At 38.5% G+C, this 16,369-nt stretch overlaps 3 protein-coding genes and 1 long non-coding RNA gene across 4 annotated transcripts; 1 reads left to right on the forward strand and 3 right to left on the reverse strand.

Annotated features, from left to right (window-relative positions):
- The first annotated feature begins 1,509 nt into the window (after positions 1-1,509).
- Positions 1,510-3,882, forward strand: LOC147290346 (cathecol O-methyltransferase 1-like). Its single transcript, XM_086238714.1, has 4 exons — positions 1,510-2,057; positions 2,762-3,072; positions 3,264-3,328; positions 3,484-3,882. The coding sequence occupies exons 1-4, from the start codon at positions 1,627-1,629 to the stop codon at positions 3,778-3,780; spliced, it is 1,104 nt and encodes a 367-aa protein (XP_086094840.1). The 5' UTR covers positions 1,510-1,626; the 3' UTR covers positions 3,781-3,882.
- Positions 3,883-3,953: 71 nt separating this feature from the next.
- On the reverse strand, positions 3,954-5,577 carry PSI-P (photosystem I P subunit). The gene is made up of 6 exons (XM_086238715.1): positions 5,224-5,577; positions 4,994-5,097; positions 4,800-4,886; positions 4,580-4,642; positions 4,447-4,484; positions 3,954-4,314 (listed from the first exon to the last, which is right to left on the reverse strand). The coding sequence occupies exons 1-6, from the start codon at positions 5,387-5,389 to the stop codon at positions 4,257-4,259; spliced, it is 516 nt and encodes a 171-aa protein (XP_086094841.1). The 5' UTR covers positions 5,390-5,577; the 3' UTR covers positions 3,954-4,256.
- A 3,465-nt stretch (positions 5,578-9,042) lies between these two features.
- On the reverse strand, positions 9,043-11,972 carry LOC147290348 (uncharacterized). The gene is made up of 2 exons (XR_015121311.1): positions 11,698-11,972; positions 9,043-9,299 (listed from the first exon to the last, which is right to left on the reverse strand). It is a non-coding gene; the product is annotated as an uncharacterized LOC147290348 (long non-coding RNA).
- Positions 11,973-13,138: 1,166 nt separating this feature from the next.
- LOC147290349 (basic helix-loop-helix (bHLH) DNA-binding superfamily protein) lies at positions 13,139-16,100 on the reverse strand. Its single transcript, XM_086237553.1, has 4 exons — positions 15,378-16,100; positions 14,344-14,991; positions 13,788-14,255; positions 13,139-13,583 (listed from the first exon to the last, which is right to left on the reverse strand). The coding sequence occupies exons 1-4, from the start codon at positions 15,411-15,413 to the stop codon at positions 13,500-13,502; spliced, it is 1,236 nt and encodes a 411-aa protein (XP_086093679.1). The 5' UTR covers positions 15,414-16,100; the 3' UTR covers positions 13,139-13,499.
- Positions 16,101-16,369: the final 269 nt, after the last annotated feature.

Below are 16,369 nucleotides of genomic sequence, written 5' to 3' on the forward strand. Positions count from 1 at the left end.
ATCATTTACCTATCTAACTTTGATCAAACAAATAGATGATTTTATCAAAAAAATTTGGTTCATCTATTTGTTTGATCAAAGTTAGATAAACAAATGATTTCTGATTTGGTTAATTTTTTACAATAATTTTTTGAATATAGGTCTAAAAAATAGACAGTTCAGATTATCAAAAATATAGAGAGCTGCTATTTGCACACCTTTTTTTTTTCTTTTTGCACACCCTTTTGTAAAAACAAAATAAAAAATCAAAGAAAAAGACACATCTCTCCTTCTCACACCCAAAAACTAACTCCATTTTTTCTCTTTTGCACACCCCATCAACAGACAAAAAAAAAAAAACACACACCCAGCCACACACACCCCCCCTTCATCTCCCTCACCCGACCACACCCACCCACGCAGCCCTCCCTCCACCAAGCCCCAGCCCCGTCGCACCCTTCCTCTAGCCCCGACCCACCCACCCAGCCCCCTCCCTCCCTCACCCGACCACCAAAAGCAGCATCCGACCTCACCCCCAACCTCCTCCTCTTCTCTCCTCCCTCCCTCCCTTTCTCTCTCTGCTTTCTCTTTCGTTCGACACTGGTTTGCCGAAAATTTGAGTTTCCTTCGGTAGCCACCCACCGAACACCCACAAACCATTCGACAGCCACCCGCCGAACACCCACAAACCATTCGACAGCCACCCGCCGAACACCCAAAAACCATTCGACAGCCACCTGCCAAACACCCATAAACCATTCAGCATATATCCGCCAAACCTAGAGGGAGGTGGGCCGGGTGGGTCGAGGCTAGAGAGAGGGTGCGACGAGGTTGGGTGGAGGGGAGGGAGGAGGTCGGGCTGGGTGGAGGGGAAGGAGGTGGGCTGGGTCGGGGCTGGAGGGAGGGTGTGACGGGGCCGAGGCTTGGTGGAGGGGAGGGAGGAGGTCGGGCTGGGTGGAGGGGAAGGAGGTGGGCTGGGTCGGGGCTGGAGGGAGGGTGCGACGGGGCTGGGGCTTGGTGGAGGGGAGGGAAGAGGTCGGGTGTGTTATTTTTTTTTGAGGGTGTGTTTTTTTTTTTTTTTTTTTTGTCTGAGAGTAAGGGGTGTGTTGGGTGAGGGGTGAGTGTGTATTTTCCTTTGATTTTTGAATTTTGTTTTTTACAAAAGGGTGTGCAAAAAAAAAAAAAATAGTGTGCAAATAACAGCCCTCAAAATATATAAGTGGGCCCCACAAAGTATCTTACAGATAATTTTATTAAATTATTTGTAAGACCTTACAATAGAGCCTTCCTATATATAACTAGGAGGTGAAAAAAGTGATCATGACTCAATAATACACATTATGATTAATGCATGGCATGCCATATTCCCCTTCCAAAATAAAAGAGAAAAAAGCTTTGCTCTGTGTATATAGCACGTGAAACATAACTTCAATCATTCTATGGAGTACGTCCTTGCCTATGCCACTTTGTTTCATCACTTTATTGATCAATTCACTACCTACCACTGATGATATTATAAATATTGAATTCTGAAGCACGCGAAATTAGTGGCACTTTATTAACTCCCTTTTTCTTTTTCGTAATTTTTCTCTATAAATCAACAGATTCACAGAACAAGTTTCAGAGTGTGAAACATAGACAGCTCCAATGGCCTCTTCAGTAGAAAAAGAACTAAACCATCCAAGAATTGAACAATCAGAAGAAGAAGAAGAAAACTTCTGCTATGCCACGCAGCTGTTGAGTTCTTCTGTGCTGTCCATGTCCATGCAATCAGCAATTGAGCTTGGGGTTTTTGACATCATAGCCAAAGCGGGTTCGGGTCATGGGCTCTCCCCACCCGAGATTGCAGCCCAGATAGGCACCAAGAACCCAGAGGCACCCATGATGTTGGATAGGATCCTGAGGCTCCTGAGCAGCCACTCAGTGCTCAATTGCTCTGTGGTTGCTGATGATCATGGGTCTTTTCAGAGGCTCTACAGCCTTGCCCCAGTGTCCAAGTACTTTGTCACCAATAGAGATGGTGGTTCTTTGGTCCCCTTGATGGCATTGCTTCAAGATAAGGTGTTCTTAGACAGCTGGTATGTTTTTCTCTCTTTTATTTCTAATATTTCTAAGATTTGGGCTTTTACTCAAATGTTCAAAACAAATATTTTTCTGCATTACATGTGAATACTAAAAAACAAAAGAGAAAGTTTAGGGAATTTCTTTTTTTGTTGAAGTTAGCAAATGAAGTAAGTTAGGGGTCCATTTAGACGAATAAAAACCTAATTCAAGTACTTAGCCACCACAAAAATCACAAACACACCCTATGCTAATGTTTTCCGGATTTGGATTATTTGCTTGTCTTGTTTTTACTTGTTTTAATTCTCCGTTTAATATAAATTCAATGATATATATAATTTCATTACACTCACAAAGTATTATAAATTCATTTTATCATTTGCTTCCTACTCTTGTATAATAAATACACAAATATTCTTAAAAGTCAAGTAAAAACAAACAGAGGATATGAATCCATTTTTTTCCTCCTATGCTAGCTATGGTTGAGCAATTTGAATGTTCATTGGGATAGCATGACAAGCCCATTTTAGGCCAACCACCAAGTCCCATTTTATCACACGTCTCATAACTCACAACCAAATATGTCATTTCATCATGTCATCTCACAACCAATTTTTGTTTTTTCTAAGATAAAAACCAAACATGGAATAATTTTTTGGTAACAAAACATGGATAATAATTTATTTAATCTAACTCTAATGTGGTACACATTAATTCATAGGACCCAACTGAAAGATGCAGTTCTGGAAGGAGGAATTCCATTTAATAGGGTCCATGGCACGCACGCCTTTGAGTATCCAGGCTTGGACCCCAGGTTTAATCAAGTTTTCAACACAGCAATGATCAACCACACTACCATAGTTGTCAAGAAGATTCTTGATCTCTACAAGGGTTTTGAGCACATCAGGCAACTTGTCGATGTTGGTGGTGGTCTGGGAGTGACTCTCAATCTAATCACTTCTAGATATCCTCATATTAAGGGTATCAATTTTGACTTGCCTCATGTCATAAAGCATGCCCCTTCTTCTCCTGGTATGACTTTAATTTAAATATTATGTTACCATTTTATACTGTCAAAGCATCATTGCTTCCCACCAGTTTAAATTTTTGAATTTGATCAAGTGTATTATGGTTTATAATTGATATTGTTGGATTCTTCATTTTATTTTGGTGCCTAAAAAGCTATGCAGAGTATATAAAATGGTAGTTAATGTGTTTTGCAGGTGTGGAACATGTAGGAGGAGACATGTTTGCGAGTGTGCCAAGTGGGGATGCAATTTTCATGAAGGTGATTTTTGAATTTCTCAATCATTTAATTTAATTTTTTTCCTTTTTAGTTTGAGATGTAGATAGAAAAATGGTCACTATGTGAAGCTTTTCCATTTAGAAGATTTCCCAAAGAATATGCACTCAAATGATGCTTGTTTTTGGAACCATTTGTAGTGGATACTTCATGATTGGAGCGATGAGCACTGCTTAAAGCTCTTGAAAAATTGTTACAATGCAATTCCAGACAACGGAAAAGTAATCGTTGTGGAGGCTCTTCTTCCAGTTAAGCCAGAGACTAGCGCTGCTGCGAAGAGCACCTTCCAAATTGATGTGCTTATGATGACTCAAAACCCTGGAGGGAAGGAGAGGAGCCAGCAAGAGTTCATGGCATTGGCAACTGCTGCTGGATTTAGTGGCATCAGATATGAATGTTTTGTCTGCAATTTTTGGGTTATGGAGTTCTTTAAGTAGATAGGCATGCTTTTTACACTTAAAAGTGTGTGTATCCTAGCTAGCCTGTCCTCCCATCAATAACAAAGACACTCAAGCCTAATAAAAGATTCGTATTCCCTATCAGCGCGCCTATTTGTGAATTCTTTTTTTGCAAATGTTTGCTATCATTAACCAGAAAATTATATGCAAAATGAGAGAAAAGATCAAGTAACATTGTCTCAGTACTGCACATAATATGCAGATTTTTATTCTACTTAATTTACTCTTATCTTTCCCTTCTAAAGTAACAGATTAGAAACATAATGATATGAATTACAAGGTGCTAAAAGGGAAACAAAATATAGTACTAGTTACATGTATTTCACAGACAAAGTACATGACAATGATTCACCCTGGTTAGAGAAGCTTATGCAAACAAATTGAGGGATGTTCAAATGTTCATGAACAATGCTGGATGGTTCAACTCATCTCAGCAGCTTTAATTATGGTTTGTTCTAGCTGCTCCCGATTATATCTTTATATGTGTCTTTAATCTTCTGTACCAAAGCTTCCCTGAAATTTCATAGACCATGTGCCATGACAAATATGTTACTATGGAAAATCTTTTGGAAATTAAAGACCAATTAAGTAAATTGAAACTATTTATTTATTATACTCCAATCAATGTAGCAAATTGACACTCACCTGTCTGGTTTGAAAACCAGGTTCTTGTATGCAAACCACTGCAAAGATAGATAAGAAAGATAGGTGTTTAGGTTAAGAAATGTTAACTGAATTGTTTCTAAAAGAAAACAAAAGCCAAAAAAATCCAACTTACCCCAGTGTAGCCAATGCCTACAAGCTCAAGAACGCCAGGGATCACAGGAAGCCTATCAATTGCCTGTTACAAACATACCCATCATGCAGAAATTAACCAGTCAGTAATTCAATAATCAAGTCAGAAGTTACTCACATATATGAATATAAGAACACAATTTTGAAGTTTTTATTTGGAACCATGATAAGCTAATACATAATGTGCATAAGGAGAAACTCACTGAGATCATCCCAGTGGAGCCCCAGAGTGCAACAGCACCAGCTACTGCAAGTGAAGACACTGCATACTTATCTTCAACTTTTTCCCACTAAACAGAAAACACAAATCATTCTTGTCACATAACTTGTTGATCAAGTTGTTCATACAAAAACAGAGATGTACCGAGTACTAAAAAGAATTGAAATTAAGGCTCACAGCTCCTTGAACTGTCTTGACAATCTCTGGCAGCTCAGTTGTTGCCACTTCTGCAGGTGCTTCCCCAGTGGCCATGGCTATGACATTGCGTGCAATCTTGCGGCCTGAAAGCAAAAACATCAATATAAAATTACATCATTTTTTTTTTTCTAACTATACACAAATACTAAGTAGTTTGTTAACAATAATGAGAGAGTGGAAAGTGTTTGATATATGCATGAATGGCTCACAGTAGGCAGTGGTCTTCCCTGGGCGGTTCTGGGACTGCACCGGGGGCGGAGGAAGCGTAGGGAGGGTGACACATTGTGGTGATGGCGCGGCGGAGTGGCGAGGAGCCTTGGTGTCAACAATGGTGGATGAGGAAGAGATGGTAAGTGTGGGGGAGGAGGAGGCCATGGCAACACTGAATCCTCAACAGGTTGTTTTAAGTCCTATGAGAGATTCTGAGAGGCCACTTAAAATTCTGGGTTTTGTTAATTTGGAGGGTTTGTTTGTTTGCAATGGACTGTGGGAGATGGTGTTCTCTCAAAGTTTGGAGATGGAGAACCACTCATTCCTCTTCATTTGGATAGTGTGGTGACATGGCTGCAGGATAGGCATTTTGTGGTGTTTGGTTTTGGATAGGAGGCAGGAGGCTCCAGGTTGGACCTCTGTTGTGACCAAAAACTAAAAGCCTTCATTGCATTATCTTTACTAATAAAAAGAAAAATTACTTACCTCCCCTGCCTGTAAACTCAGAGGAGAAAGACTGGTGGGGCAGAGCTGAGTGAAAATATATATCAGCGAAAATATCTCAGACATCTCCATCATGCTTTGCTTTCTGTGGGAAAAGTTATGAGTTTATAACAGAGTGGAATATCTTCCTGTGCATATGTGATAGGATGTTCAGGGCCACCCAATATTCATTTTGTATGAAGATTTTCATCTGATAATTTCACTCTCTATCCCCTTTTGATTTTTTCCTTACTATTTTGGGATGTCCAAAAATAAAGTTCAAGGGCTATAATTAGTTATTAAATTTCATTTCAGCACCTGCAATGCATGTACCTACAGGGCATAACTGCAATAAGGGTTGTTAGTAAAAAAAAGGTTGGTGATTTGTTGGATACAAAATTTGCAAGTATCCATAGTTGTAATTCTTGTTAAACTAGCGGGTAGTCAATGAACAAGTTAAAAAATATATACATTTAAACACACTTTCTTTTCAGTTCTCTCACATTGAAACACACCCATGTGTTGGGTTCATATTAGAACTTCGCTGTATATTTAGGCTGTAAACACGTCTTTTGTTGTCATATAAATGAGATGGAGAATTGGACAGGCTTCCTGGCCCAAGTTGCCTTAAGGCCCGGGGTCAGCACTCCATTATGGGCGGGCTACCTTGACAGAATAATGGGCCAGGCCCAATTCTATTAACTGCTAGTGTGTTTAGCATAGCCCAAGTTCTGTAACTAATGTAGGTACACAGGCCACAGGGGCAGGAGACGTTGGACTTTTTTTTTTTTTTTTTTTTTCGGATATGGGAATATGGGGAGAGGAGAGTAAAACTTGGGATCTGTTTTAAGATTGAGAATAAAATTACCACTATAACTAGTTCGTTGGACTCTTACGTACTATTTACTTTGTTGGCTGAACATCTTAATAATACTATATAATATGTCTATGCCTTTTTCATAATACGGTGAAAAGGTAAAAAAGTAAAATCCCAATTGAGATAGAAAGTGAAAATAATTGAGGGGGATGATTTCGAGGTGAATAATTTGGTGCTGGTTTAGAAAAAGGGGATGGACAAGCATATAGCATATAGGGAAAAAGCCTTTTTTTCTTACTCAGCTGCTCAACTAGCTCTTGGATCGAAAACCAAAACAAACCCCATGTAACAGTCCCAGACGCATGAGAGAGGTGTTAACACTTGCAAAGTGATACGTGCCCAAGTCCCCACACTATGAACTAATTTGTCTTCTTACCCAACTTCATTCTTTTTTTGGTCATGTACCCAACTTCATTCTTACCCAACTTCATTCAAACGAATCAAACCACACTACGGCTTCCATGCATTGGTTCACCCCATGTTTGGTAAAATGACTCAAAGTGGCATTTCACACTTTTTCACACTTTTACACGTACCACAGAACCCATGCATCACCCTATACAATGATTCATGAGATGAGATGAGTCCCATGATTCCCCTGACCCCACTCTCCCCTACTTCCACACATTAACATAAGCACAGCAACTACAATTATAGCTTATAAAAGGCCTTGTTTCATGGTGTGAGTGTGTGACCAAATGGGCCATGGCTAGCTAGGTACATGTACTGAGAAGCCGAAAGCTAACACCCCCAACAAACAGCAATGGTCTCGGAACAATATATAGATTAGAATTCTTTAGAGGCCTTTCTGCAGATGATCAAAGGCTTGGGGTAGGCCAGTTGGCCAAGCAGTTGTGCTGCCCCCACCTCACCGGGTTTCGATCCCCCCCTCCCCCCTCTAGGCCTCTTTCCTTGGCCTCCTCCCTTTGTAACCAAAAAAAAAAAAGGCTTTATCGTGCAGTCGTGCAATCATATAACATAAGTGTGCGCTTGTATGTGTGTGTGTCTGCAGGAGCAGGATTATGAAAGCGTGGTTGACTGAATAAACCCCTCATGAAATTCACATTGACCCCTTTTGATTATTTGTTTTGTTGACTTCAAAAAAAGCAAAGGGCAAATGTTAAAAAGCTGCATGTTTGTGCAATTTGGGTCATTGGGTGTGGAGGAGTTGAGAATCTGATTTATGAATAATGAGAGTGACCATTGGTCAAAGCGTGTGGGTGGTATAATGAAATCATGAAGAAACTGGGTTCTGATTTTTCTGTTGTATGTGATCTGATTGATAGATGTACGGTGATGGGAGCCTTTGCTTGCTTTGGTTAAAAGGCATATCTTGAAATTCTGAGGGGGTGGGTGGGTGGACCCACAAAAATGTGGGGTTTCCAAAAGCACAGAGTCTCCGAGGAGATTTGTGCTAGGCTGGGACTCTGTTAAGATTTGGATGCCCTACTATACAATGAAGAATCTCTTACCCTTTTCTGAGTTCTCTGACTGACCCCCAGACCAAACCCTCTCTCCCAACCCAACCCACCACCAGAGACCAGAGATCAGACCCACTAAGCAAAATATATCATACTATTAATAATATATATTAACAATTGATAAAGTTACATCATACTCATACATGTTAGCCTTATATGGACAAAACAACCCGGTTACCCATGTTCAGAGTTCAGACTCAACACAAACACAGAGAAAGTGAGATGGTTTGTTTGGTTTGGTGTGTTTAGGAGGAAAAGAAAAAAAGAAATAGATTGTTGGGTCTTTATAATTTGGGATTAGGGCCCTTTTTTTGCATATATTCCATGGTGGACAGTTTTAAGAGCCTAAGCATGCAGTCAGATATTAATCATTTGAGAGACAGAGAGGTTCTCTTTGGAATTTGAAGTGTGTGAGCCTGTGAGGGCTCTTTGGCTGTAGTTAGTAGAGTGTAGTAGTACTAAGTAGTAATAGTAGCAGTACCTGAATCACAAATCACAACCCCATATTTCTTCTTTGGAACATGAAGATGTTTGTAGTATTAGTAGGTAGTAGGAAGTTTGTCTTTGAATGAAGAACAAAGATCAACAAATGAAACATCTTTGGACTCTCTTTCTTTGCATGTGTATGCATGCAATAGAAAGTCGCCACCACAACACGCAATATATTAACTACCCCAAGGAAGGCCAAATTTCAAGATTCTCGATCTCTTGAGTTACTAGTACGTTGAGGTACTTGTTCATTTTTATGAAAAGATTGTAATTTGTTATCTTTGTTCTGTTGGTCCATATTGTGAAATGGAGAGAAAATTATTTTATTCATATAATTATTTGACAATTTGACAATTTAATAATATAATATGTTAAATTGTCGAGCATCAAACGAAATTTAAACACATCAACTAATTTATGGTAATAAGCACACTAAAACATCCTAACAGCAAAGTCATTTGTATATACTGAAAATTAAGGGGAATAAATATTGAAATGAAATGCATTGTCCCATCAAGCATGGTGAACGTAGTCGCATAGACATGTCATCTGCCAGGTAAAGCTGGGGTGATGTGTTGGAAAAGAACCAAAAAAAAAAAAAATGAATACAATGGAAATTATGGAACTCTTTACCAAATTGATGAAATGATCAAAACCCTTGGCAGTGCAAGCCCTGAAGCCCCTACCTAAACAGCTGACGGCGTTTACTTTGGTATACCAACCACATTGAGACTCTCAATTTGCTCTGCCATTTACAAGGAAGGAAAAGTCATTAAATAATACCAATACGCTTAAATTTAAGCTAATCTCCTCTCTCTCTCTCTCTGCTAAGAACCTGGATCCTCTACCAGTCTTTTTGGTACCAAACTGGTAACCTGACTTTTAATCCAAACCCTTAATTTTCTTTCATGGTCGAGATCTTGCCACTTAACAAATTTTCTTTTTTCCCTTAAAATAATAAAAAAATAGAAAATACAAAAAAAGGAAAACCCATTGTCCACCCCACCCACGCCTCCTCCTTCACTCGGATTAAAACAAAATTGAAAGGTCTAAATTAAAAGTCTGGTATCAAACAATCTGGCAGGGCTAAATGTAGTAATGCAGTGGCCAAAAAAAAATAAAATAAAAAATACTAATGTAGTAATGCTAATGCTAATGCTAAGTCTGGAAATGCGAGATTTGTAAGAGAGTAGTTTTGCTCACCTATTTTAACTCAGGTATATGCTCATTTTCTATCTAAAATGATGTCATGTGTTTAAAAATTAATCATAAGTTAATTTATTATATTTAATTATTTATGATATTATAATGATGAGATAGAAAAATAATTTGACAACTTTTTTTTACTTTTATCCTTATTTTTTATTACTCAACTTTTTTCTACTTTTTTATTACCTATTAATTTCTCATTTCTCATTTATTTAATTATTTCTATAATGTTTGCTTCTTTTGTTTTTTTGCTCTTCTCCAGTACGCCTCTAGTATCCAAAAAACCACATTCATTTAATAATTTTTGCTTTTTTTTTTGCTCTTCTTCAGTATGCCTCCAGTACCAAAAAAACCACATCTTTTTTTTTTTTTGGGTCTTCTCTTGTATACACCTTTTATTTACTTTTTTAATTAATTAAAAAAATATTCCAACAACACATTTTTTTTTTTTTTTTGCCTAAGAATTCTTCTCTCTTGTCTCATACATGACCTTTTCAGATTAAACAAATTTTTAGGCCAATCCAAGATGTTGCATCATTTGAAGAGAGAATAATAGTTGCAACGACATAATTTTTTTTTTTTTTTGAACTCATGTAACTTTTTTATTGGATTTTCTATGTATGCAAATAAGTTGTTTTAGATTTTTGTTTGGCCAACATTTTATATTAAACTTTGCAAATGAGTTTTTTGTTCGAATTGCACATGTGTTGTTGGAATATTTTATTTTTTAATTAATTAAAAAAAAAGATAAAGGTGTATATAGGAAAAGATCCAAAAAAACGGATGTGGTTTTTTGAGTACTAGAGGAGTACTGGAGAAGAGCAAAAATTATTAGAAATAATTAAATAAAAGAGAAAAGAGAAATTAACGGATGATAAAAAAAAGTTGAGTAATAAAAAATAAGGGTAAAAGTAAAAAAAAGTTGTCAAATTATTTTTCTCTCTCATTATGATAACATCAAAAATAATTAAATACAATAGATTAACTCATAGTTAGTTTTTTAAACATATAACAGTATTTTAGATGAGAGGTGAGCATACACCTAAATTAAAGAAGATGAGCAAAACTACTCTCGAATTGGTAATATAAATGCTGCTCTAGAGACTCGATTTCCCAAATAAAACAATCACTTACTCCAATATTTCAGACAAATGTTCCTTTTGGGTCCATTATTTTTAGGCATTTTTCAAGATAGAGAGTTGCCCGAGGCTGCATTAAGCAATAACCCACTTCGATAAATCCGGTTCAAGATTAGTGATTTTCTTAATTATGTCCAAAGCCGTCATTTGCATACACACTTAACAGCTTTAAAATAAATTAATTCCCAGTAAAAATCACAACTTCTTGGCCTAATTTTCCAACATAGAATTGATAAATGCTTTAACATGGAATTGATGGTTATATTTATATGTGCTTTATAGATTGTACACATGGGGATAAGTATAGGGAGCATATTTTAACTGGGGCGTCTATATATATTATATTCTTTTGGCCAGTGTCTATATAATATATAGTACTAATAAACCTGCAATCTTTACTAATGAAATCAATTGATTAAAGGAACTTGTTCTACTCAAAATCCCTAATATATATATATATGTATATTTTTTTTTGAAGAAGATAAACATTACAATTTGGAACATACACCAAGAGAAACATAGAGATCTATTAGAGAGACAATGAAAAAGTTACTAAAATACCACTATTACTCACTCCAAAGTTCTACTTAGAGAGATAGAGTTCTTACTTCTTATTCTTTAGCTGGTTAATCATGTTTTAGTGAATGCCAACTGAATTTTAGGAAATGATTAGACATTGACTTCAAAAGAAAAAAGAGGATGGGGGTGATGGCAGAAGAAAGACAAACATGCATGGAGCTATATAGGCTATAGCCTATAGCCCAAACCAAATGATCGATGCAGATTGGGACTGACCTTAGAGAAAGGCTGTGGAAAAAGGAAGAAATATTGCGAAGACCAAAAATGACTAGGACTACTGGAGCTTGCACATGGGGATATGTGCTACTGCTAGCCACCTTTGCACACTTGCCTGCTCTCTCTCTCTCTCTCTCCCTCTTCAGTCTTCTTCATCCATATATATGACAATTTTTCAGGCAACTTTGGTGGGACTTCAGATTTCTTTGCCTCACCACCAGCATTTGACTTTGCCTTTGCCCCCTATCCCTTCATGTCTTTACAAATTACAATATTTTAAGCCTTTCATTTGTGTGGAAGAGGGTGTACTCATGCTTATCCTTCCTGATATAGGCTGCTGCATTTGCTTTAATCAGTCCATTATTAAGCAGGCTGTGCCTCTGTCACAGTCAGGTTAATTGTAATCTAGCTTAGAGAGAGATATGATCACAAACAACATTCAAAATGCATTAGTAGTTTAGTACAAGTTTAAACTTGTAGCTATCATGCAATTTTAAGCTAATGAAAGTATTGGGTTGCAGACATATATACGTTTAATTAAGTAGGGGAATTGTTGTATTGCAGCGGGTGTAATACATGTGGTAGTGGTACCACTTCCTCTGGCAGCAATATTTTTATCTTTAGCAATAACAGTGTATGAGCTTCTTTGGCAATAACTGTAAGATGTTTCTTTCGCAAGCTTACAGAGGGCACATGGGAGTGAGCCAAATTCAGCTGCAGATACTGCCAATTTAGGTTCACATTTCAAGTTCTGTAGCCTGCCACTCTCATGTCCTATTCTCAAAGCTATTTAACCAACACAAGAACCTAGCTAGGTTTATTACTTTATTGGGTCTAAGAACAGTAAAAGAAGAAAGAAAAAGAAATTGAGTTAGCTGGGCTTGGACTAATTGGATTATTGGACTCCCCATTAAAAACACTAATGCTAATTCAATCTTGAAATTGGATGAAAATTAGATTATTATTATTATCCACAGAGGCTGATAAAAAAACTGTACTGAGTCTACACACCTCAAAGCGGCCCGAAGAGGCAGGAAAAAGTGTGTAGGCTTAAGGACATGCATAAAGCATATACAATGATGAAACACCTCATAGACTCATAGTTGTCTATAATATGGACATCCCCAAAAGTCAAATATGGAAAGAGAAGCATCTTTGCAAGCTGTAATGATGAAAATCAGATATTCAAGATGAGCACAAATTTTGACCCCAAAAAACAAAAAATGAGCCCTAACTTGCCCAAGCTTGGTGGTCCCTAACCCCAACTTCCTCAAAACAAATTTTGTGTTCGCATCTTTGCAAGCTGTAATGATGAAAATCAGATATTCAAGATGAGCCCAAACTTTTGATCCCAAAAAACAAAAAAAGAGCCCTAACTTGCCCAAGCTAGCTTGGTGGTCCATAACCCCAACTTCCTCAAAAAAAAAAAAAAAAAAAAAGCAACACAAAATAATTTACATTCCAATAAATAAACGTGGATTTTTTTTTTCTCTCTTTTTTCACAAAAAAGAAAAAGAAAAAGAAAAAGGAGCAGTAAACATCATCTGCTTTGTCACTAGACCCTCAATGGGTACATCACAGCTCACAATTCACATCCTAGGAGACGCACACAATGTAAAGCTGAGGTGCTCTCTCTCTCTCTCTCTCTGCTCCCAACCTCCCATCCCCAAAAGAGTGAAAGACCACCTTACATTTCTCTTTCCATTTGGCTTTGGTTTGGTCACTTTCTATTTTCCTACTCTCTCAAAAAGAAATGAAGTTAGCTGCTTTTCTGGAGTGCCTTTCCTTGACTCATTAACCAATCAGCTGCCGTTGATGAAGCTGAATATTTGATGCACTGCTCTAGCAATCTCATCTGCTGATCCTAACTCACATTCTTCCTCTATCTGCATTACCAAGTTTAAATGACACACCATATTACTATTATATTGCATCCACGCACACACACCCCTTCCCAAAAGCAAGAGCATTAATAAACTAATAAATGACAAATATGCTAGCCTGCAAGCTAGGCTGCTAGCTAGGGTTGCTTGAGGTCCAAGTCAGAATGGTTGACCAGGAAAAAACAAAGAGATAAGACAGAATATTACCTTGAGATTGAAAGAGTAAAGAACAGTGTCTTGTGAAGAGGTAATGTTGAGGTGCAAAACGGTTAGCCTAAGATCTTCCAATGCAACAATGGCTTTCATCAACTGGCCAGGCCTCCTTTGGCACTGGATCTTCAAGTTCACATGGGTTTGGATCACTGTGACCTCTATGTCCGCAGCCTCAGACTTGTTCTGTGCCGTGGCTTCATCCCCAAGCTGGGTGGTGTTGCCTGCTTCCTCAGACGTAGTACTAGTCCCAATTCTGCATTGGGACAGAGACATAAACATTCCATTGGATGGCATTGCCATGGCAGCTGAAGAGGAGGTTGATGAGGAGCTCAAAGAGTTGTCACCATTGATGCTCCCTTGGTCAGCTTTCCTCAGTCTCTTTTGGGCTTCAAGGGATTGAAGTAGCTGCTCCAATTCTTTCACAAAGTCTATTGCACCCCCCACTATAGACGCTTGGTCACCCTTTTAAGAAAACAAAAACAGATTAACCCATCTGAATAAGGACACTCCAACCTAACTGAATGATAAGAAGCCAAAGATTGATGGTTACCCTTTGAATGTAGGAAGTGGGCATGAGGGACCTGAGAACGCTGAGATGGTCATTCATTTGGCGTCTACGGTTTCGTTCAACAGCAATGTGGGTCATGCGCTGGCTCTCCACTTCTTCTTTGTTCTTGGTTGGCCTTGTTCTCTTGCGCTTTCTTCTTTCTCTGGTGACCGGAGGAGATTTGGTGTGCTGGGTCTGCTTAACTCGGTTTTGTGTCAAGTTGGGTTGTTCTTGGTTGCACTCTGAGCTCACACCCTCAAGGCCAGAAATTGAATGTGGGTGCTGAAAGCCCTTGGCTTCAGATTTAACAGGTGAATGCAAGTGATCAACTATGTCATGGGTGACACAGCTCTCAAGCTCTAGTGGCTGAATTTGGGTCTCCATTTCAGGCATATTGTAGGCTTTCCCTTCCCATGGTTTCTTGAGGTGTTGTAGTCTCAAAAGTGCCTGAAAGCTGGGCTCTTTCAAAGGAAAATAAGGTGGGGAGGACTCCACGCTTTGCAACATCTGAAGGAATGGCATTCTGCTGTCTTCCAAGCTTGGTGTTGTTGAGAAGTGTGCTTCTTCTTCCTCCTCAAATCTCAAGCTCTCTGTGGTGGTGGTGAATCCTTGTTGTTCCAAGCACTGGAAATCCAAATGCTCACCAAAGAACTGCAGCAAAACCATAAACACCAGAAATAAAAAAATGTGAATAAAGAAAGAAAAAGGTAAGAGCTTTACTGGGTTTCACACCTACCCTTTTCATTAAAGAAAGCAAGAAACAAAAAAATAAAAAAACTGACATGGATTGGGTGGGGTGGTTTCAGTTCCACCTTTCAACAAAGAAAGATGGAATAAAAAGTGGAAAGAGAATAGAATGTTAAAGAGGAAAACTCAGTGTATAGCAGGTGTTAGTATTTCCTGGAAAATAACACAATGCATTGAATGCAAAGCATTTAGAGAAGTAAATGCAATCCATTTCTTGGTATGAAAGGGATTTGAGAAATGAAAAAGAGAAAAAGAAAGGGTAGTACAAATTGAGCAAAAGAACAACATACACTGCAGGGATTGATGGGTCCTTGGAGTCTCTCCATTAGCGCTGAGGCCTGAGCAGTAGTTGGTGAAGCAAGCAGTGCCTTAAATTGGTTTCTCTCTTTCTCTCACTCTAGCAATATTGGCTACCAATATTCCTTTGTGATGCTAACACGAGAACAATTGCAATAAATGTAAGCCCCAAGAAGCAGAATGAGGGGAGACCCCATATGCAACTTAAAATATATTCCTTTGTTTTTCTGATGGATAGTGGAGTGAGATGCTCTTAAATAGAGAGAACAATATTTAATGCTGTGTTGCTAGCTTTGAAGAACTAACTCCTCATTGAGATCAGAAAGAGGTAGAGAGAGAGAGAGAGAGAGAGAGAGAGCATACTACTTGACAAGAGGTACGTTGAAATGGGCCTCTTCAGCCACAGAGAGAGAGAGAGAGAGAGTGAGAGAGAGAGAGAGAGAGGTGAAGATGGGTTAAAAATGGTGGTGAAGAAAATGGGGAAGTACTAATTAGGGGATGTGGTAAGAAACGAAGGGTGGAAAAACTCTCAAAATTGATTGAGAAGATATGCTAGATTATATTTGAAACTCTGAGAGAGAGTTGGTGAGACTTAGCAGAAGAGAGAGAGAGAGAAGGCTAGGGTTGTCTGGTTTACAAGGTCCCAAGCATTATTGGCGGTGGCAGTTTTGTCCAGCTGCGCGGACAGACAGTTGTGGGGACTCTCTCTCTCTCTCTCTCTCTCTCTCTCTCTCTCTCTCTCTCTCTCTCTCTCTCTTACAGTGCACAGTGCACAGCAAAGGAAGAAAGAAAAGCTTGCTTTGGAAAGTCCTTGTATGGATTGTGTCAATCGTCTGATGATGGGTCAATCCCAATTCCCCCACATGTCCACCCAAGCCCTGTAGCCCAAGCCAAGCCAACCCAACCCAATCCAAATTTTTTATCCATAATATGCGCGCAACTTTTTCTTTCTTTCTTTTCTCTTATCAATTATTAATTACTGCTG

Source organism: Dryas octopetala, chromosome 3 (genome assembly GCF_963921425.1).
Source record: "Dryas octopetala chromosome 3, drDryOcto1.1, whole genome shotgun sequence".
NCBI lineage: Eukaryota > Viridiplantae > Streptophyta > Magnoliopsida > Rosales > Rosaceae > Dryas > Dryas octopetala.

Excerpts from the sequence above, each read along its gene's own strand:
- PSI-P (XM_086238715.1), bottom strand. The coding sequence starts at position 5,389 with ATGGCCTCCTCCTCCCCCACACTTACCATCTCTTCCTCATCCACCATT. Across the intron at positions 5,098-5,223 it reads AGGGAAGACCACTGCCTACT|GCCGCAAGATTGCACGCAAT; the intron begins GTGAGCCATTCA and ends TTTTGCTTTCAG. Across the intron at positions 4,643-4,799 it reads GCTCCACTGGGATGATCTCA|GCAATTGATAGGCTTCCTGT; the intron begins GTGAGTTTCTCC and ends TGTTTGTAACAG.
- LOC147290346 (XM_086238714.1), top strand. The coding sequence starts at position 1,627 with ATGGCCTCTTCAGTAGAAAAAGAACTAAACCATCCAAGAATTGAACAA. Across the intron at positions 2,058-2,761 it reads AAGGTGTTCTTAGACAGCTG|GACCCAACTGAAAGATGCAG; the intron begins GTATGTTTTTCT and ends ATTAATTCATAG. Across the intron at positions 3,329-3,483 it reads GGGATGCAATTTTCATGAAG|TGGATACTTCATGATTGGAG; the intron begins GTGATTTTTGAA and ends AACCATTTGTAG.
- LOC147290349 (XM_086237553.1), bottom strand. The coding sequence starts at position 15,413 with ATGGAGAGACTCCAAGGACCCATCAATCCCTGCAGT. Across the intron at positions 14,256-14,343 it reads CCACTTCCTACATTCAAAGG|GGTGACCAAGCGTCTATAGT; the intron begins GTAACCATCAAT and ends TTTTCTTAAAAG. Across the intron at positions 13,584-13,787 it reads TTTACTCTTTCAATCTCAAG|ATAGAGGAAGAATGTGAGTT; the intron begins GTAATATTCTGT and ends TTGGTAATGCAG.